Raw genomic sequence first — 21,524 nt, forward strand, 5'->3', positions numbered from 1 at the left:
TTTTGTGGAAGGATAAACTTGAAGTTACATTTTTACAATCTAAAGCCTGTCAGAAGAGAAAATCTTTACATTGTAAATATACAATGCCTTTCTTACATTTTGTATTTACAATGTAAGAAATAATAATATAACATAGCACATCATAATATAATATAATATAATATAATATAATATAATATAATATAATATAATATAATATAATATAATATAATATAATATAATACAATATAATATAATATAATATAATATAATATAATATAATATAATATAATATAATATAATATAATATAATATAATATAATATAATATAATTTCTCCTTTGTTTACTATCTCACTTGAACTCATCTTTGCAGGTGAAAGGTCAGCCGCCTGTTGCCCCGCCCACTTTCTACGTCACTGCCTGACTTGAATGGGCTCCGCTGTAGTACAGCGCAGCGGAGGAAACAGGCACGTACTGCACGCAGAAGTGGACACCTCGCTGTCACACTGAGCCGAACAGACTCGAACCAGAACCGACGGACCGGGAAGCCGCTTCCAGCTCGGACAGGAAGACAAATATCTACTTCAAAGTCCCAGTTTGACTCTGTTTCTTTAGAGTACTTCTGGACACCAGGATGTAGTTTCTCCTTCATGTGAAATTATACGAGTAGCACAAGACCGAACCTCCCACTTTTAACTCACATCTTTACAGGAGAAAACAGCGAGGCGAGCCGCCCAGGAATGGAGACTTTAAATGGCTTTTCCTCACAGCGAAACATCCTGTGTCTGTTTGACGTGGACGGCACACTGACACCACCGAGAGAAGTAAGCTGCCATCCATCCAACAAGCAGCCTATTGTTGGTGTTTGTCTGTTTTTCTTTCTTCTTCCAGCAGCAGCAGCTCCATCCTCCTCTCCTGCTGCTGCTCTCTCTCCGGCTGCATCCTTTGCCTCCCACTCTGAGGAGAGCACACTGTGTCCTGACGGCATCTCGTCCTCATTCATACAGTCTGGGGACATTTTTAATGCTCCGTAAAACCAGAGATAACATAGCGGGGTAGAGCTGCTCAAAAATGTAGATGCTGTCACTTCATGCCACTCTTGTTTATTCGACTCTTCCTTTGCCTTGCTGTTTACATTCTTGGTTTCCATTGAAAAAGAATGCATGTGTGCAGATTTAGTATTAATAAAGTGCTGGTTGTTGTGTTGGGGTTTATCTGTAGAGCGAACTACTTAATGTGTGTTTGTGTGTCTGCACGGTTCACACCTCCAACAGTCACCGCATGAGACCAGCCTTTACAGCCATGTTATCACGAAGTAATGATACTTTAATGACCAAGATTTTTCTCTCCGAAAGGAACATCTATTATCGGGAAACAGAGGTCGTTGGCGAATGAAAACAAAATAAAACACTCACAGTGCGCGTTTCTTGTAATCTGCAGAAAATCGACCCGGAGCTGGACGAGTTCTTCCAGACTCTGAGGAGGAAAGTGAAGATCGGCATCGTGGGAGGGTCGGACTACCCGAAGATAGCCGAGCAGCTCGGGGAAGGAGACGACGGTGAGCTGGCCGCTTCCTGTTTCAGCCACATTTTGTTCTTGTAGGTTTCAGTGCGTCAACTCGAGCCTCCTGCTGCAACTTTGTAAAACTGGGAGTCAGTCTGTGGAGAGAAGTTAGGAGAAACGGTGAAAGAAAATGACCTGAAACCCAGGGAAACAGGGATAAATCAATTAGGTTAAATACTTTTTTCTCCTTTTTTACCATTTATTTACAGCATACGGTTATTTGTACTATTTGTTATTAAAGATTTGAACATCTTGTGTCACGATTACTGCAGGCAAATGAGTTACGGTCACCAGGATTATAATGTTTTTGTTGAAATGTGTCAAAAATGTCATTGTCAGTGTTATTATATAATATTATTATTGAAAGTAGTTCCATTCAGCCATTAGAAATTAATTACCTCGTAATAACTGATATCGCACCGTAATTATAGTCTGAAGTCCAAAAAAAAGCAACGCACTCAGCAAACAAGATTCTCAAAATATTTTATGTGGAGGACAGATTGCAAAATTTATGATTGCAGCTTTTATTTATTGCTTCTTCCAATAATAGTAGTAATAACAACAACAATAATACATTTGATTTGAAAGTGTCTTTCAAAGCACTCAATGTCATCAAACAGGAAATGGAAACAATAAAATAAAAACTGCAAAACTATGAAGGGCATATGTCAATATATCAACACATAATTAAAGAAAGGAATAACATGACGCAAAAATAAGCAAGTTTGAAGAAACAATTTTAACTGTTCATATATTATTTTAGCTGTCTGTACTGAAAATAAGCAGACAATTGACACGGTGCAGGTATATTTAGAAATCAGAGATGAAAACGCATCCGGCTAAAATGTACTGGAGATCTTCAAAAAGCCTTTTGACACACATAAAAAGACAATTTTGTAGATTTTAACAATTGTTGCTCCTTAATAGGAATGTGCAATATAATCCCCCAACCCCAGACGTACATGTAGCAATTTAGTTAACGAAAGTGTTTTTGTTTGAGTTGTCCTGGATTTTCATGACGGTTTAGATTTTCGACGGCTGAAATCGGCAATCAGAGAGACTGGGAATCGCTTCGTCTCTGCAAACAACACAGATCAGCCGATCAGTGTGGAAGATCAAACATTTAAGTGATAAAAACGCCGTGATCTACACATCAGTTCAGCTTGAGGCAGAACACTGGAACCGCTAAGTGTTTCTTTTTTTATGTTGATGAGCAACCTTTCCGCTCCCCTCACTATCCTTTGCAGGACCAGCATGTCTGATTCATTAGCCTCCATTCTGAAATGCAGTGCACCAACACACCCAACCACAGTTTAGAGTCGCATTTCAGTCAATCCTCATGCGGTCGTCCATCTGACCCCACATGCTTCGGTTTGGCTCACTTTCCCAACTCGTGACTCCTGACTCTTTTTCCAAAACACATCGTCACGCTGAGCAGGGAACACATAGCTGCACCCGACAGCTGATAGCTTGTCTATCTGTAAATATTAGCCGACAGCTGCAATGCAGATGCATTGTGCCAAGTCAGAACACAATGCAGCTTCACGTCCAAGTGTGTTAAAGGTGAAGCTGTTCTTGGCGCTCAGTTGCAGATAATGTTGTCTCTACCCACAAAAAAGACCAAAGTGGTGCATTTAAGTGCATTTAGGTCAGTGCACAGCTTCAGTTATTACAACTAAAAACCAGCGATCAGGCCCGAAACCAGGGAGTAGTGATGGACTCTGACCTGAACTTCCAGAGCCACATAAAGACAGTTACAAAGACGGCCTTCTATCACCTGAAGAACATTTCTAGGATTAAAGACTAATGTCTCAGCCAGACCTAGAGAAACTTATCCATGTGTTTATCTTCAGTTGTATGGATTATTGTAACGGCGTCTTCACAGGTCTGCCAGCAAATCAATCAAACAGCTGCAGCTGATCCATAATGCTGCTGCTCGTGTTCTCACTAAAACCAGGAAGATAGAGCACATAACACCAGTTTTAAAGTCTCTCCACTGGCTGCCTGTAGCTCAAAGAATAGACTTTAAAATACTGTTGCTAGTTTATAAATCACTGAATGGTTTAGCACCACAATACATTAAAGATCGGCTGCTGTTGTATCAACCTTCCAGACTTCTCAGGTCTTCTGGTTCTGGTTCTGGTTCTGGTTCTGCGTCCCCAGAACCAAACAAGGAGAAACAGCATTTAGCATCTATGCACCACAAATCTGGAACAAACTTCCAGAAAATTGTAAAACAGCTGAAATACTGACTTCCTTTAAATCTCAACTAAAAACCCACTTGTTTAGAGTTGTATTTGAAACGTAATCAATTACAAATTTATTGTTGGAACTTGACTTAATGTCTTGTTTTATGTTGCATTGTGTTTCTGTGTTTGATTGATGTAAAGCACTTTGAAATGCCTTGCTGCTGAAATGTGCTATAAAAATAAAATTTGATTTGATTTGATTTTGATATGCTAAAAGCTAACATAACCAGTGCAAGAGTTTACCTGCTCTACACCTTTGAGTGTTTTTGGTCTCCAGCTGTTGTTTATGCCCAGTTGCCTCCAGAGTCATGTGTATGTAGTGCAAACAGTGAGGTGGTTGGATGTTTTGCAGGCTCTACCTGGAGAACAGGTTGTCTTAGTGGCTAACACTAATGTGTCTTGCTAATGTGTTGGTCCAAAGCCAGCAAAACTGACATTTTTTGGTATTACTGTTAAATTTTCTTTGCTGTTTGACGTTTCCTCTTCAACCCGGAGAAGATGAAAGTTTCTCTGGGTTGAAGAGAACCAGAGCTGGGTCAACCCAAGAGCTGACCCAGCTCTCCTGTTCCTCTTTGGAACAAGAGCTCATGTTCCTCTTTGCTTTACTCTGTCTGACTATTTTTCAGTTGAAGTTTTAATCTCGAAATATTTTGCGCTCAGTGCCAGTAGTATACCACTGCTTATATTCTCAGGAACAGGCTTTAAGTAGTTCTGAAAGTTTCCCAGGGGATTTTATACTTTTACTATTATTGTCTACACTGTTTCCCACCTTGTTAATTAAAGTTTTTATTAACTTTTTATTAACCAGATGAATTAATAACTGTCTGTTTGCATTTACTATTGAGCAGGAATCTTCTATCTGATTTCAGTTTTGTTTTTGTTTGTTTAGGTTTTAGCGATTTAATCGGTTCTTAAAGTAAATCAAACCGTTGGTAACTAGATTAGAGATTCGACTGGTCAAAACTCTTCCAGCCTTTTTTGCATGCAGTATGATCAGCAACCAGTCTAACAACAGCGTCGAATGCTATTTTATTTTCCTGCTCTTACTATTCTGAATTAAAAAAAACAAACAAAAAAAACCTTTGAGTTATGATGATCACATTTAGCCTCATTTTGAGTGTTTTCTCTCTTTCAGTGATTCACAAGTTTGACTATGTGTTTGCTGAGAACGGGACGGTTCAATATAAAGACGGGAAACTCTTCTCAAAGCACGTAAGAGAGTTCATATCTTCTGTGAGAACAAAGCCTGAAATCCCCAGTTTATTATGCTGGAAAGCAATTTTTTGTAACGAGAAAGGTCATTTCCATCCGGTACGATTATTCTGAAGCCATATTTAAATGCGTTTTTTGCTCCTGCAGGCGATCCAGAACCATCTGGGAGAGGAGCTGCTGCAGGATCTGATTAACTTCTGCCTGCGGTACATGGGGCTCATTAAGCTGCCGAAGAAAAGGTTCGTCACGCAAACCTTTCCGATAACATTCAGCGGGTTCCTTTATTTCAAATGAATGTTTTCCTTCCTTTGAGAGCCGGAACAAAATGGAAAGCATCACACTTCGTTTTCTTCCCGCAGGGGAACCTTTATTGAGTTCAGGAACGGGATGATTAACATTTCGCCCATCGGTCGCAGCTGCACCCAGGAGGAGAGGATCGAATTTTCCGAAATAGACAAGGTAAATGCTGCCTACCTGGAAAAGTCCGTATCATAAAGTTATAAAATCACCACTACTGTGCGCAGGAAGAGAAGGATTCAATCTGAGGGCAGATAGGATGGAGCAAAGCAAACTTTTTGTCTCTCTTTCTAAGACGTGATCTGGTTAAACAGACAAAGAAAGGTCAAACATTGACCCGTCAACACAATCCAACAGATTGAACACTGAGGGTTGACAGTCTGGCCAAATAAACACAGTAAACGTCAGCAGAGGAGAAGTTTAGCCGTTCAGCTACGTCACCACGTTTATATTCTGTAATCTTTCTCTATTTTCAGAAAGAGAAGATGCAGCTCCATTTAAATTGGTTTGACATGTTTTTGATGTGTATTTTAGCTACGTGGAAAATAAAAACTAGAGGAACAACTCGTCACTAATTAGGTTAATGATGCAATTAATTACAACAAATATGGATTCCTACTGAAATAAATTACTCTCTACTAAAGACAATTAAATTGAGCCTGAAACCGGAAAATGTTTTAATCCACTGGCAGCTTTTTAACTTCACTTCACTTTCATCAATGTTTATGAATTATTAAACTGGTATATTGTGCTGTAAAGTTATTGTAAGTTAGTTTTGTTTTATTTCAAGTACATCGGATTATATTTACTGATTAGGTCATTTCTGAAGTTGTTTAAGTGGTCTCAGAGTAAAGGGGGTTAATACCAAAAGCAAGCCACCGTTTCTGTCTTTTTTTCGCTCCTAAGTCTTTAACCCGTTTGTTTCTTATTTCTCAGAGGGAGAAGATCCGGGAGAAATTCGTCGCTGCCCTGAAAAAGGAGTTTGCTGGAAAGGGGCTTCGCTTCACCAAAGGTGATGTGATATGATGTGATTGATGTATGTATGTATGTATGTCTGTCTGTCTGTCTTTCTTTCTCTCTCTCTCTCTGTCTCTCTCTCTCTCTCTGTCTCTCTCTCTCTGCATCCGTGCAGAACGGCGGGCGGAAGGGAAAACAGAACGGCATCATGAGCAGCGAGAACATCTCGTTTCTGGCGACACTCTGTCAGGAAGAAAAACAAACTTAACAGCATCTGTTTATGACGGTTCGGCTCGGTGCCAAACCACTTTTACGGCATTTCCGTCTGCTTGTTGCTTCTTATCTATCGATAAAAAAAAACAAAACACCCCCCCTCCGCCCACCTTTGGGTCATACTGAACCTTTGTGCTGGTTAACTATTACACACACACGCTGTTCCTTCTCGCTCTGTTGACGACACACCGCGGCAGAAGGTACTGGATGTTTGCCTACGTGCCTCGCCGGTCCGCTGATGACGCGTTTGGGCCGCTCTCACTTCACACAAACAAGAACCGGCTCGTTCGGTTTCCTCGAAAGCCTGCCTCGGCTGAATGTTGGGGCTTTCGTGGTGAAATCAGAGGGGAATAGCCGCAGCCCAAAATCTTTACGATATTGACTCTAACGCGGTGAAAACGCCTCGGCGGGTCCGGAAGGTTTATTTATCTCATCAGCTGATAGGAGCTGCAGGTGTTGCACAACCCGACGCTGCCCAGTCTGCACCGAGACCGAAGAGCTAATCAGTGTGTCCAGGTATCGCCTTCCTCCTCTGGAAGGATTCTGTATTAAATAATTCAGCTCAGCCAACAATCTGGGCTTTTTAAAACATGCAGGCGCAAAGTAAAAGGCGGGTCTGGAGCTCTGAGTTGCTTATCTTTTGGGCGTGAAGGTGTTTGTGACAGAGCCGTGATGAGGGTGTGTGAGGACAGAGCCTCCCGATTGGCCGATTCCTGGAGGCGAGACGGGGAAACGTGGCTTAGGTTGGAGAGAAGAATGTGTGCCGAAGGCCGTCAAGATTTCTCTCTGTTTTGTTTCCACTCTGCCCTCGTCTCACAGCGCCGGGGGTCAGCAGAGACGGATCATTTCAGCTTTTTTCACTCTGCAGTCTGGTTTTATATAATGGCTCTAATTACAGGAAATGTTCTGCAGTCTTGGTGAAAACAAAACAAAACAAAACAAAAAAAATCATAACCCAGTGGTGTTTTGCAAAAGTTGAAGTTTTATTTTCGTCTGTTAAATTATTGACTGGTTGGTAAACTGGATGTGATTAAAGCGACGATTCCATTTTTCCATGTCAGGAATATTTTGAATAAATTTAACTCTTGAAAGTAGGGCTGCAGTATAAATCAATAGCAGTATCTATGGTGATCACCACTTGATTAATATCAATAAATACATTATTCGATATATGGAAAAGTCAGTGAACTCCAATCCAGAACCGCACGGCATTCTGGGAGATGTAGGCAGAGGAAAGGCTTTTTCTGCTCAACCAGCTAATCAAGGGTGGTGGCATCAACTAACTCATTCACTCTATGGTTACCTAGCAACTCACTCACTCTTTGGTTACCTAGCAACAGCCTGTTGAGTAACTTGCACAGCAGCAGTTTGAGGTTTTGCCACCGTGCTAGAAAGCATTCACACCAGACGCACAGAGGAGAAACTCGGGTAATGAATAAATAAATAAATAAATAAAATCAGCAGTACAGCAGTTGAGTCAAAAAGGTATTCATTGATTTAACGTTAAAGTTGAAAGTTTTACTTTGACCAGCAGGCAAAGCTGAAGCATCAGTGGAAACTGGAAACAAAATCTGGTCAGTTTGCAGTCCTAGTTGATTGAAAACTATTTTAAAACTAGATCTAACAGTTATGAATAACTTTGGCCTAATTGTATATTAAAATACATTATGCAAATGCACTTGTAGATTAATGGAAGTTCAAACATTGTTTTCCCTTTTTGTCTAATCCTGTGGAGCTGCTGCTCGACCATTTCTAGTTTTATGACTGTAATAGTTGTCATAAAACGTCTTATGACAACTAATTTCAGCCTTTATTCTTATTTTACTACCCGTTAATTCATAACAAGTTTCAATTCACAACCCACTGAAATGAAATACTGTTAAATGAGTCCAATACATAATATCTACCAGCAGGAGGTTGCTTAGAGTTATGGGGTCAAAATCGTCCAATTGGACCAATCTGGGATCAGAACCAATTGAAACAGTTTAATATGAAAGGTTTCAGAAAGTATTTTAGGATTCAATTGATCATTTATAGAGTTTTGCTCTTATTAAACATATTTAACTACAAATAGATTCATATGCAGCAGTTTAAGGACGTGGGTAAGAAACTCAATTGGCACCAATATTTCCATATGAATTTTGGGTGTGAATTGGCCTGGAGCCATTGACATGCTGACCGGTGTGTCGATGCTCGTCCCGTTTCAGGTGGGCTCATCAGCTTCGATGTTTTCCCAGAGGGCTGGGACAAGCGGCTGTGCTTAGACCTGCTGGAGAACGAAGGCCTGGACGCCATCTACTTCTTTGGCAACGAAACCTCAGACGTAAGACCATTTCCTTTACCTCAACACAAAACGTCGGCGTTTATAACCAGCAGGAGGGCAAAACAAAAGGAGTAATCCTCTGTCACTCATCTGAAACCGCTTGAAATTCTCCTAGTTTTGGTCCAAACTTTCCTCCTTTCCCTCACTGATCCCCGTGAGTGATGTTAGCGTTTCACCTGCGTTACAAATTCACAGCAGACCAGGTTCCTTGGTGATGATGTTTAATACTCGACAGTCTCCTCCGTTTCTTCAGTTGTTGCTCCAAAAACCACCTTTACACCAATTAACATGGTTCAGGAAGCTGCAATGCCGTAACAACTCGCAACATAAAACATGCGTCGGTTAATCATTTGCTTCTAGAGACAAACTTGAACCGATAAATAAAATCCCAGGAAGGTTGCTGAACTGCCCGTCTAACATTAGCACGTCTCCTCTCTCTTGTGTGCAAACGAAACTTAAAGGAAGAAGAAACTGCTCCTCTGCCAGGCGAACATATTGCTCTGGTTTGAACATCATAAAATTTATGAGCGGCGTTTCAGCCGCTCTCTGCGCACCACTCCCAGGACGGCTGAATATACGAGCGCAGAGCCGGTCACACGGCACTGCAGCAGCAAACAGTTTCTTTTTCCATCATTGTCAAAGGTGAAAAGCACTTAAAATGTTTGGGGGAAAGTCAGATTAAACCAACAAGAACACGTCACTCCGGCCAATAATACAGATTTTTCACAGTGTGGACATGAGAAATCTGACTAAGCGTAACGCAGATGCACAGCTTAGTGGGGGAAGCAGCCAATCACAGACAGAAGGCAAGGGTAAGTGTTTTTCAAACTTGTCAAACTTTGAAACAACTTTCAAAGCACAGGTTTTGCAAACCACTGCAAAATTTGGTTTTGCAGACAGAAGGCAGCCTGCGGACGAGGGAGTCCCGCCGTCACCTAAAGCAGCTCTTGGGTTTAGCTGAAGGCTCATTCATGTCAGACTTCTGGAAGAATGCAGCAGCATTTGAGCAATCTGACCTCAATGACTCCTCAGGGGTCGTGGGTTACATTCCTGCTGGTGTTATTCCAACAAATGGGAAGAAAAAAATAGCAAAGTTATTCACTTTTTGTCACGTTACCCATTTCACCAGGATTTAGTCTGATAGATAAACAAAAGAAGCACATACATGTATTTTCCATTTTTATAAAAATGCTGCATTTATCAAACATGGCTTAAAATAAATTTGACTCTGTAATTTAACGCCTGGAAATTGGGTCTCTGTCTCTTTAAGAAACTCCTGCTCTTTCTGAAACTCCACCTACAGGAAGTCATTACGAGATCAGTCCTCTGTTAACCCTTTAATGTTTTTAGCCATTGCACAGAGAAGAAGCTGCTATAATGAGCTCAGCTGATGAGCTGCTCCACCAGGCGTTTGCTAATCGCTGCTGGCTAGTCTGAAGGAACTGCATGGAAAAGAGCGCTGCTCTGTGAGGAGGAAGTTTAGAAACTGCAGCTCCGGGGAGGAGCTGCGTTTTGAAAGCGGCTCTAGGTCCCTGCAGGCGTTTTGTACAGCTGAACGGTTGCCATGGAGATTGAAAGGATTTCTCAAACAGGCATGAAGGAATCGAGGAAACACTGCAGGGAATGTGACGTAAAGCTCAAAAGAAGTAAAATTTACATAACACTGCCCCTTTAAGAATAACTCAAACATTTCGAGAACTTGGGGCGTGATCCTGTGGCGTAGAGGGTAGCGCGCCCCACGTTTGGAGGCCTTCAGTCCTCGACGCGGCCGTCGCGTGTTCGACGACATTTGCTGCATGTCTTCCCCCCTCTCCTTCCCCCTTTCCTGTCAGCCCACTGTTGTAAAAGGGACACTAGAGCCCACAAAAAGGACCCCCTGGTGGGGAAAAACAAAATAAACAAAAAAACATTTCGAGAGCCATGTAAACAAATAGCTTCTCTTTGTCACTGGGATCTTATGAGAGGATGAACATGCCGAGGGGTAAAAACCTCAGACTCGGAGAATAAGGCCTTCATTTGTTCATGGATGTCTGGCCTGGTGGTTGGTTTGAGTCATGAGAAGGAAACCCAACCACATGAGCTCAGCTGTGATATGATTATGATGACGCTGCTCCTGTCGCCAGGGAGGAAACGACTACGAAATCTTCAACGACCCGAGGACGATCGGCTTCACCGTCTACTCGCCCGAGCACACGGCTCGGCTCTGCCGCGAACTTTTCTTCGACTCGCCGCCGCGCCTCATCGCCATACCTTCGGCCAAAAACCCCTCCGAACTGGACGGCAGCAGGAACATCGAGCGCAGGCTTTTAATGAAGTGCTGAGTGGAACGCCGCCTCTCAGCACTCCCTGTTAATAGTGTTAGTTTAATATATGGATGAAAGGCAGCAGATGTTGAAGTGAGCGTTGTCGCTTTAAGTACTGTGCCAAAAACTAAGTTTGACTGCTGTGATGAGAAACATGTGACCTTGAAATGGACGAGGATATTTATCTTCCAGATGACTTTGGGTGTGAAGTGATATTTTTGCACTAATGAGAGGATCCTTTTACTAGTTATTGACAAACTCACCGCAGTTAGGAAGCGGGACGGAGGAGACTCAGACAACAGCATGATTTCTCTTTGGTTTTTGGTGACTAACTTCTTGAAAACAAGGATCTCTCTACGTTTAAAGTGTAGGATGTACCAAAGGGACACGACATTCCAGGTGCTTTAATTTTTAAACTGGATCCGTTTTAATGTGTTAACCGTTTAACTAGCTGCTGTCAAATATTGACATCAACTTCTCAAGTGTCCTGAAGTGAATAATGAACTCCTTTAAATGCACTTAATGGAACAATCAGCAGATTTAAAAGGGAAGATTCAAATTTTCTTTAATCAGAGTTCCGCTGAGTGGTTGTGAGCAGTCAATATCTTAACATACGAAATGTAATTTTTTTACATATTGATGTGTTAATTTGATTTCAATGGCCATCCAAAGTTATTCAAGTTTGACTAGATGTTAGCAAAACACATTTTAGGCGCTATCTACAGCATGTAAGATGATTACTGCTCATAATCTCTCAACAGAACCCCCTCTCAACTTTCACCTTTTAAAATACCGTCCAAAATGTATTCAGTAAGTCCTTATGTATCTCTGCTGCATGTTTCATCATAGAGTCCCGGTTTTATTTTAATCTTTCTGACGGTTTTGAGTCATTCAGTAAGAAAGCTGAAGGTTGAAAACATTCCAAAGACACATTTGTATATCAAGCCAAAATTTCTGTGCCATGTTTGCATACATTCGCCTGAATAACCAGATTTGAAAAACAAAACAAAACAAAAATGCTGAAAGACGCTAAAACAAATTTGGTTTAAGACCATTTGAAAACATTAAGAAACTCTTGACTGGGAATTATCTGGTGACATAAGCAGTGTTGATGACTTTTGCACAGTCTGGATGTTAAGAAATGAAAGTGGGAAATCATCTCAACCAGTGAACTGAGCTTCTGTGGCTTGCAAGATGTTTTCTGATTGGTTCACCTTGCTGCAGATAAAATGTCCGTCGCATTAAGGTTTCCAAATTTCTGAGCTTGAGGACATTTTATGAAATGTATGCTCGTTTTCCACCACTGTTTTAAGTTATTTTAACTGTATTTTGAATGTATATACCAAATGTTTTATGGTTTGGGAACAAACAAACCCTCATAAAAATAAAGAAATAAAAATCTGACCATATACACTCCTTCAAGCTGAAGGGCTACAGTGGACTTGAAATGCAAAGCTGACAGTCGCTTTTTAACGTTTCTGTGGAAGTAACTGGAAGATCGAGCATGTTGGTTTTTCCACCACTCGTCAAGAAAAGCAAACTATATAACGTAATAAATCTATTTTTAAAATTTTGCTGCCTTTTGGTGTTTATTTTTTGTATTTTCAGGATGTTTTCTCCTTTATTTCGCTGGCCAGAGCAACCATGTAATTCAGCTTCTGACCACTAGATGTCACCTTTTCCCTCTATTAACTTTTTAAAGGGTTTGCTCGTAGCTATAGCTCATCTTCATGCTTTATTGCTCCTGTTTTAGTTCAGATTCTCACAATTGAAAACAAGGAACATTCTTGTCGCTTACATATTTCGATTAATGTCGCTATTTTCATGCTTTCTTAAACATTTAATTCTTACTTTGAGTTGTAGATAGAGTTAAAGACAACACTGCATCAGCAGCTCTGGTGGACCACACATGAATTTGATCAGACTCCGAATAAGCACACCTTCCGTTCAAATCATAAATCACACTTTAATGTTTTTTTTTTTTTTCCAAGGCTCAGTTGAAGTGATAAAAGCACCTGTTCAGGCAATGACACGGACACACGTGACGGCGGGAAACTTGCAGTAGAAAATGAGGTGCGGCGTCCCATTTAACCTGGGTAGTAGCTACGATGCGCGGAGTTCCTCTAACACATGATACGGTGAACAGGACACCATGTTTCCCCAAACAGAAGATTTTCACTCACTGGCAGTAGAAACCACAGCTGTGATATTATCTGATCCAAAGTGGCAGCTCGAGTAGCTTTCGTACTCAGCAAAATGCAAAGCGTGTCATAATCTGACGGGAAAATATACTAATTCACACACAAATGAGCGAATATCCACACAGAGAGAACGATTAAGTAAATTCGCTTATATGGAAATGAGTGCAGTTTCTATCTATTTGAACTAGCGGCGGCTTTTTATATGGACGATATGGCTCTCTGCCCTTGGCGCCACTCCGTCAGGGGGCAGCCCAGGTACTCAAAAATTTTTTTTTATTAAAATATTAACATTTCTGATGCTAAATAGTTTTCTGTTGCTTACTTGGTTGTCCCACAACATTCCTTTGTGTTGTGAAATGTAAAAGAAAAACATTACAATGACTAGCAGATTCCCATTCTGCACTAAACTAAAGGACAATTATAACAAGTTTTGACAACTTGCTCAAAATCGAAAATATTTAGCTCAACCTTGAGCTGGATTAGTCCTCACTGATCTGGGATTCCTTGAAAATTAAAAAAAAAAACCCTTTACTTTATTTTCAAAAAGGACTTTTCATTTTTCTCCTCAAAAATATAGCTAAAAATGTCTTCTCCTTTAACATCTTGTTTTTTTTACTGTCCTTAACCCAATTTCAGATTCATATGCATATAAAGGAACCACCACTGACTTGGAAATGTTTTTGAACCGTTTATAAAAAGTCAGTAGTTTGTCTGCTCAAGGTCAAATGACCCTTCCTGCGACTGTCACATGATATTTTGTTGGGGCTTTTTTTGTAATGATGATGTGAAACCAGGAAGCAGACATGAAACATCCCATCATGTGAGGAGATGTGGAAAGTCCTCACAGCTTCGCTGGTGATCCAGGACTAACCCATCTTATTCCTGAACGCTGCCATCACTTCCTTTTGCGTCAGCTGTTGTCCGAGTTTAAAAAATCCATTTTAAATTTGTACATTTGACGTAGTGACAGCGCAGACTGGGTGGGATAAGTTCCACGACAAAACCCTTGCAGCAAACATGTGAGCCTGGAAACTTTGATGCAGTACAGTAAGAAACAGCTGCAAAGAGGGGAAGTAAAACTGAAAACACACCATCCCTTCACACACACACACACACACACTGCAGTCTGTACCACAGACATGATTAATGTTGTTCCCAGTATTTCTTTTTCTTTTTTTACACCAACTGTGAACAAACTATCACAAAAACAAACAAAACCCTCCTCCCACTTGTAGGTGTGATTAATTTATGGTCCCCGCTTCAATTCAAACATAAATTACACAAAGAGGATTCGTTGGAGTAGCTTCAACAGAATCCATCAGCTCTGTCAGTAACGATTTCATACCAGCTCTGACTGACACAGAGTAGAGCAACATATATTTCTAAAAGAGGTTGTTGGTTTTGTTGTTGTTGTTGTTGTTGTTGTTGTTTTGAAACGAAGCAGAGAGTCCAGGAGCACCGCCCGCCGTACGAGCCGGAGCGCCGCCCGTCCTCTGGCGGCGGCGGATCCCGGCGACTACGAGCTGATGATCTGTCCGGACCAGGTCTCGTGTTTGGTCCCCGGGTTGAGGTGGATGATCTTCACCTCCACCGCCTGCACCTTAATGTTCTTAGGGGGAACCCGGCACACCTTGTACGTGACCTCGTCTCCCTCGACGGGGACGTACTCGCCCTCGATGCTGCAAGGCAGACAAACAGAAGCGGGGCAGGCCGCTTTCCTTTAAAACGCACTTCTAGAGCGTAAAACACTGCGTTTGTTTATTTCTGAACTAATTAAAATGCGTGAGATTTGAACTGGGAAGTCTGATTTATTTATTTTTTTTTAGCTCCAAGTCCAGAAAATCAAGTAGAAAAGCTCCTGAAGTGCACATTTTTTAGCTGAGAGGTCAAAGGTCTCCGACTGCTGCACCTATAAACATCGGGAAAACAACACTTAATTTGCATCTGTGATGTTTTTATTTTTAAGCTCAATAAAAACCCGTTGTACCGTCTTAATACTGCTAAATCCCTTTGCATGGGTATACGCTGCAAAAACACAGAATTTTACCAAGTTTTTTTTTTCTTATCTAGTTTTAATGCAAATATCGCAGTACACTCAAAATAAGACAAAACTAACTTATATGTAATTTTTTCTGCAGTATCTAGGATCTTGATTTGAGACAATAATCCCTTGGTGTTGATTTTAAAATGTACTAGTTCTACTGTCAGATTATTTCACTCATAATATGACATTTTTCCCTCATTAATAGTGAAATAATCTGCCAGAAGAACTAGCACTTTTTCAATATCAAGGAATAATTAACAAGCTCTTAGATCTCGATGAAAAGTTGCTTGTAAGTTAGCTTTCTCTTATGTCAAATGTACTATAAATACCAGACAAAAAATATATATACTTGGTAAGACGTGTTTTTGCAGCGTTCCTTTCTTGTTTAAATAAATATAACCTCACCTCATCTCAACAAGATTGCTGAGCTGCTTTTGCTCAATTTCCAACACAACAATCTCATGTGTGGAATTCTATTAAAGGGAATTTACCTTTTTTTATTTTTAACTTCTGGTGGTTTCTATCTCATTTAGCCAGCAGCAGACATAGCCATGTAAACATCTCGACTGTAACATCTTGTCTAGATGCATGAGATGAAGAGGAAACCGTTGTTGTGGCTAACAATTATCTCACCGCTTTTGCAGCTCCGCACTAAAACTCAAATGTGACGTCGTTCTCAAATCCATGTTCCAACTTCTGAGGCAAATCAAACCAATCTTTAAGGGTTCAAACATTTCCAATTAGACATCTGGATTTATTTAATTTTTTTCCAAGTCTTAGTAATAAAAACTAGAAATCCCTCTGGACCCGGAAGTACTCGCCCCACGCAAAACGTAGTGAAAGTTTACGGATGCTGCGCTCATGAACTTACAAAATCATAAGTTTGGAAACATCTTCTTTTAGAGTTAAACACGTAAAATGGCAAGAAGCTCGTTTTGGCTTTAGGTTTCAGCCAACAGTAGCTGTTTAATCATTTGGGTGTGATGTCATTTCCAGATCCAGATCCAGCTTTTCACCACACGTTCTTACAGAATACTGTTTGCTAAAATTACAGAAGCAAATCAGCTTTAGCCCTTAAAATAAGATGCTTTGACTCAGCAAAAATGAGCAACTCAGTGATTTTAGGAACGCGAGATGACAGAGTGCAGCGTGTACAGAATTTGCTCTGCCTGTTCTAACATTAAATGCTCTTCCTGGCATAAAGAGAAAGGCTATTTCCAGAGCTGGCGCTGCAGGTGGGGCTGTACCTGCAGTTGAGCTAACGCAGCGCGTCTGCTTGCCGTCCGCCGCCGTTTCCGACTTACTCTGAGATGTGAACAAAGATGTCTTCTCCGCCGTGCAACGGCTGGATGAAGCCGTGGCCTTGTGATCTGGAAAAGTTCTTGCAAGTGCCCTTGAAAACTGGACCTGAGTGAGCGCGGACCGTACTGCGGACAAAAGGATGACATTAAATCACAGAGAGGAGCATAAAATTAGTTGGGATAAGTTATTTTTTCGGTATTATTGAAAAAGATTCAACAACAGAGCTTCACAGCGCACAACAGAAATCAGTTTCTCCCTTTACATGACAGATTAAAAGGACATTTATCTCTGGGTTTTCCTTCCAGTGTATTATAAGCCTGGCGGGCCACCAGGCTTTACTTGTGCCCCCACCAGGCTTAGCGTTGCTTATTTATTTACGTTTTTCTTTTAATGTTGACATTTTTTAAGAGGAGGGTTACATTTTTTACTTTATAGTTGGTTTTCAGAAATTAATCTTCCAGTAACACATAATTATCAAGAGATATTTTCAAATTTCCTGTCAACTTTAAGCATTTTTTTTTACTCAAAACCACGAATGGATCACTGCTGAGCGCCTAACCACCGGGCTCAGCAGGGACGGAAAGGGAAGAAAAAATTTTGGATCACCCCTTAAAAACTGGCAGTAGCCCACAACCACAAGCCCGTCCCAAAGTCTGACCCAGGTGCCGGACCCAATGTGTTTTTCCTCCAACAGGTTTCCTGTTCTGTCAACACAGCCATCCCATCTATTCTCATTGCCAGACGTAATGATAACAATGGAGGGAAACCCCTTCTAAATCAGTGAAAGTCCAAAGTTTTGCTTTCCTGAAGGGTAAACCAGGGGGAAAAAAATAACAAATAAATAGTGACCTTTAACCTGCAGTGAAAGTTACTGGAACACTGGGCCTCAATGGAGGAAAAGAGTTGCTCAACCACAGACAGGTCGGCTCCTGCTAGTATTGTAAAATGTAGGAGCAGCACAGTGAAATAAAGGTTTTTTACAAAGCTCTATTTAATAGAAAATCTTCCTGATTAATAACTTTTGTCCCAAACATTTTCACCTCCAAATAAAATAGATAAATAAGCAGATTTTTTGTTTTATTACAAAGATTGCCGCCATTTGGTCTGATGCAGTCTAGACAACTAAAGAGAGAGTCAAGATACAGCTAACGCTACTTTTGCCTTAAGCTAACCTACAGCGTTAGCACCTTTTTTGGGGGGTGGGAGGATTTGTTAGTAAACTACATGAAGGAGGAAAAGCTTCTGCTTCTCTTACGTACGCTGAGTAGGTGCGGTTTCGTTTGGTCGGCAGCGGGCTGGGCAGGTCGCGGGGAAGCGGGGGTTCCCTCCCTTCCGGCCACGCCCTGCTGCCCTCCCGCGGGAACGGGAAGGAGAGGGTGAGCGGGGCGTTGGGGGAGCGCAGGGGCGTTCCGGAGGGAGACGTGATGCTGGGGTCTGCCATTGTCAGACGAGATGAGTGGAGGAAGGGTTGAGGAAGACGATGTGGTCACCCTGGTCTGTCCTCTCTGCGTGACACGCCCACCTCGCCGTGGGTCAGCGCCGCCGATTGAGCTCCGTCAGCAAGACTTACTGTCAGGAGGAGGAAAGACCAAACAGAAAAGACATTAAGGGGCTGTCCTGCAGGGCCGATCCAAGCCTTTTTGGGGCCGAGAGCAGATTTTCATTTGGGCCCCCTGTAGCTTCCAACCAACATGTCAACAGCAGATGCTTTATCATCCTAAGTGTGTCACAAAACGACTATCGTTTGCTTACAACTATACTTTATTATGGCTATTGGTTTTAACCTTGCAGATGTTTGTATTTTAAAATGCAGAGTGGTATTTAAGTGTGCCCTTTTTTTAACTATTTGTAAATAACATCAGCTGATAAACAGTAAATTTATAGTAAACAAGTTAGCAAGTTTGACATCTTATATTTTCCAAACAGTGACAGCCAACAGCCGGAAGAGATTAACCTATTAAATGTAATTAAATGATTTCCACTGGCAGATTATTTCACTTATAACAAGATATTTTCCACTTGTTATAAGTTAATTTATCTGGCAGTGGTACAAGTACTTTTTCATCAATATCAAAGAATTGAAACGAGCCTCGGTGTCTTGCTGAAAAGTTAATTTTAAGTTAGTTTGTCTTATATTAAGTGTACTATGAAATCTGCACTAGAAACTAGACCAAAAATACTTGGTGGTCCTACACTGTGTTTTTGCAGTGTAGGACCACCACACCACCAGGGGTCCACCAAGAGCAAGAGCAGAAAGCTAACACACACACACACACACACATATATATCTCTTCCTTCACGGTTAGATGTGACGGTAAAGGTAAGAATGGAGGAAAGTCTGTAACTAAAGAACCCTGTTTATTCAACAAACAAGTAAGAAAATGATCAAACATCTATTTTTCTGAGTTCTTTCATTATCAGTAAAAACTGTAAGGCAACACTTCATGGAAGAAGAGTCGACAAGATTCTTATATAAAATCACCTGATGATTAAAACAGTTCAAGAAAACCACGCCCACAGCATCACATCCGCCCCCAACGTACCTAACATTGGGCCCTTAGTTCCACACCAAACCCCTGTCACTAAAAATCTCACCATCATGACACAGTTAGACCAAAAGGTCTCTTCAATAAATGCCACATGTTCAAGCTTGGGTAGGAAAGAAAATACTTTTTTTTTCCTAACATCAGTTATAGAGACTTTGTCAGTCTTTGCTGATCACACTGTGTGTGCGTCTGTGTGTGTGTGTGTGTGTGTGTGTCAGCTCCATATTGGGAACATTATCCACCTATCAGAAACTGACTGGTCAAATCCTCCCACACGAGTGCTGAAAGGATTATTATGATTAATTGTGATTAATCAATTATTGAAATAATTATCAAGTAATTTAGTATTTGATTAATTTATCTGAATTATTTATTGGAAGAACTACATATTCAGTGCACTAACTAAGCAAAAGCTGTACAAAAATATGTACATCTGCATTTAAGATAATATATATATAAACATAAACTTCTGTAAATATGTTTAAACAGAACTTCTTGACATAGTTTCCGCTTCACCTGGTTCAAATGTAAAAATGCAAATGCTCTTATTAACTATCTTTAGCTAATAAGAGCATTAATTGGTTAATGCAAAAAATAAAAAATAAATAAAATTAATCAGATATTCTACAAATAATCACAAATGCACTAAAGGCATGATATATTCTAGTAGTTTAGACAACAAATGTTTATCTTCTCATTTAAAATAGGAATTGAATTATTTGCTTGTTTTCATCATTTTATTTATTTGCAATTTTTTTAATCAGCAGCATGTGCAATTCTTTTCTCGATCAATCACCAGGACGATCAACAGAATAATCGATTACTATAATAATCTACAGCTGCAGCTCTCTACGTCACGTCGCAGTTCCTCCAAACGCCGCTCATGACTCCATTATTACGGATTTCTCAACATCCATAGCCGGTCATTTCACCCCGTAATGGCAGTCTGGAGGACAAGCAGCTGACGTGTTGCGCTTATCTTACGTCCGCCCCGCTTTCTGTCTTTCTGCGATGACGCCGGCAGGCGGCGTGACGTCAGAACAGCTGCAGAGTGGGGCGTTCGTGACGTCAGAGACCTATTTCCATATGACAGAGTGCATATGGCTTACTATTCCTGCAGGACTGCATCACGAGGATTACTACAGCGCTCTACTCTTGCGATATAAATACAGTTACCGAAATTAATTACTCAAATGATTAAAAAAATCGAATAAATAAAATATTTTCCTTGCCCTCAGTAAAATTCATGACATATGGGCATTTGAAGAATATAAAAAAAGAAAAGGCTTGGGGACATTTTTCCACCGTAGCTGCACTCATTTGCACTTTCAACAGACAGACAGACAGACAGACAGACAGACAGACAGACAGACTCGCCCTCAGATCTCAGTTTCTCTGAATCGGGGTGAAAAGCAGTGAGAGGTTCACCGGAGCGACAACCAGACAATAGAAAAGTCAGACAAAAGCAGGGTGAAGGGTCGCTGCTGTCGGCGTGAGGCGGATGAATCGGTCACATATAAAACACATCTGTATAAATAGAGTTTATTCTCCAAATCAGAACAACCATCATTGTTCTGATTTGGAGAAAAAAAAAAAACAAACAAACAAAGCAACCCAGACCTTCTCCGCTTCATACACACACACACACACACCCTAGAATGAATAAATAAATAAACAAACAAACATACACACACTTAGCTACTTACGGCATGGGTGCCAGAAGAGGATCCGATCGCTTCTCTCTCTCTGAGTGTTTTGGCTCGATGCGGATTATATAAGGGGCAAATTAAATAAATAAGTCGCGCAAATCCGCGCAGATCGTCCGGAAAACCCTGGCGTGGCGCTGGTGTTGACTGCGGAGGGTCTGCGCAGCCGCAGGAGATTCCGATGGCGTGATGCGACTTGTGCGTGAAAGTGACTTTGGTCGTCTACCTTCCTCCTCCTGGTCCTCCTCATCCTCCCCGCCTGACCTGCATCCGCAGAGGGAGCAGCCAACTTTGCGGCAGTCTGGAGCAGGCTGTCACACATGAACACGGTTTAATTAAGTCTGCAGTCAGCCAGCTGCTGCATGTTGAGCGATGAGGTCACGCATTCCTGCTGGATTCCGCAGGGAAAGCGCGGAGATGGTTGACAATGATCTGACATGTTTCCTCAGAAAACGAGAACGAGCAAATCGGGGAATTTGATCAACTTTCCCAGCTTGGAGCAGCATCGACAGGCGCTTCAGTGAAACTTGTTGTTCTGTTTTTTTTTATTTTATTTTACAAACGCGAG

The 21,524-nt window shown here is 41.1% G+C and overlaps 2 protein-coding genes across 2 annotated transcripts; one reads left to right on the top strand and one right to left on the bottom strand.

The window, feature by feature from the left end:
• Positions 1-386: 386 nt before the first annotated feature.
• On the top strand, positions 387-12,173 carry LOC122822186 (phosphomannomutase 1). Its single transcript, XM_044100655.1, has 8 exons — positions 387-804; positions 1,421-1,538; positions 4,928-5,004; positions 5,152-5,243; positions 5,364-5,463; positions 6,238-6,313; positions 8,739-8,854; positions 10,978-12,173. The coding sequence occupies exons 1-8, from the start codon at positions 721-723 to the stop codon at positions 11,173-11,175; spliced, it is 861 nt and encodes a 286-aa protein (XP_043956590.1). The 5' UTR covers positions 387-720; the 3' UTR covers positions 11,176-12,173.
• Positions 12,174-14,581: 2,408 nt separating this feature from the next.
• Positions 14,582-21,437, bottom strand: csdc2b (cold shock domain containing C2, RNA binding b). Its single transcript, XM_044100658.1, has 4 exons — positions 20,957-21,437; positions 17,964-18,273; positions 16,707-16,829; positions 14,582-15,037 (listed from the first exon to the last, which is right to left on the bottom strand). Exons 2-4 carry the CDS (start codon positions 18,143-18,145, stop codon positions 14,875-14,877), a joined length of 468 nt encoding a protein of 155 aa, XP_043956593.1. The 5' UTR covers positions 18,146-18,273; positions 20,957-21,437; the 3' UTR covers positions 14,582-14,874.
• Positions 21,438-21,524: the final 87 nt, after the last annotated feature.

The sequence above is a fragment of the Gambusia affinis genome, linkage group LG19 (assembly GCF_019740435.1).
Source record: "Gambusia affinis linkage group LG19, SWU_Gaff_1.0, whole genome shotgun sequence".
Classification (NCBI taxonomy): Eukaryota; Metazoa; Chordata; class Actinopteri; order Cyprinodontiformes; family Poeciliidae; genus Gambusia; species Gambusia affinis.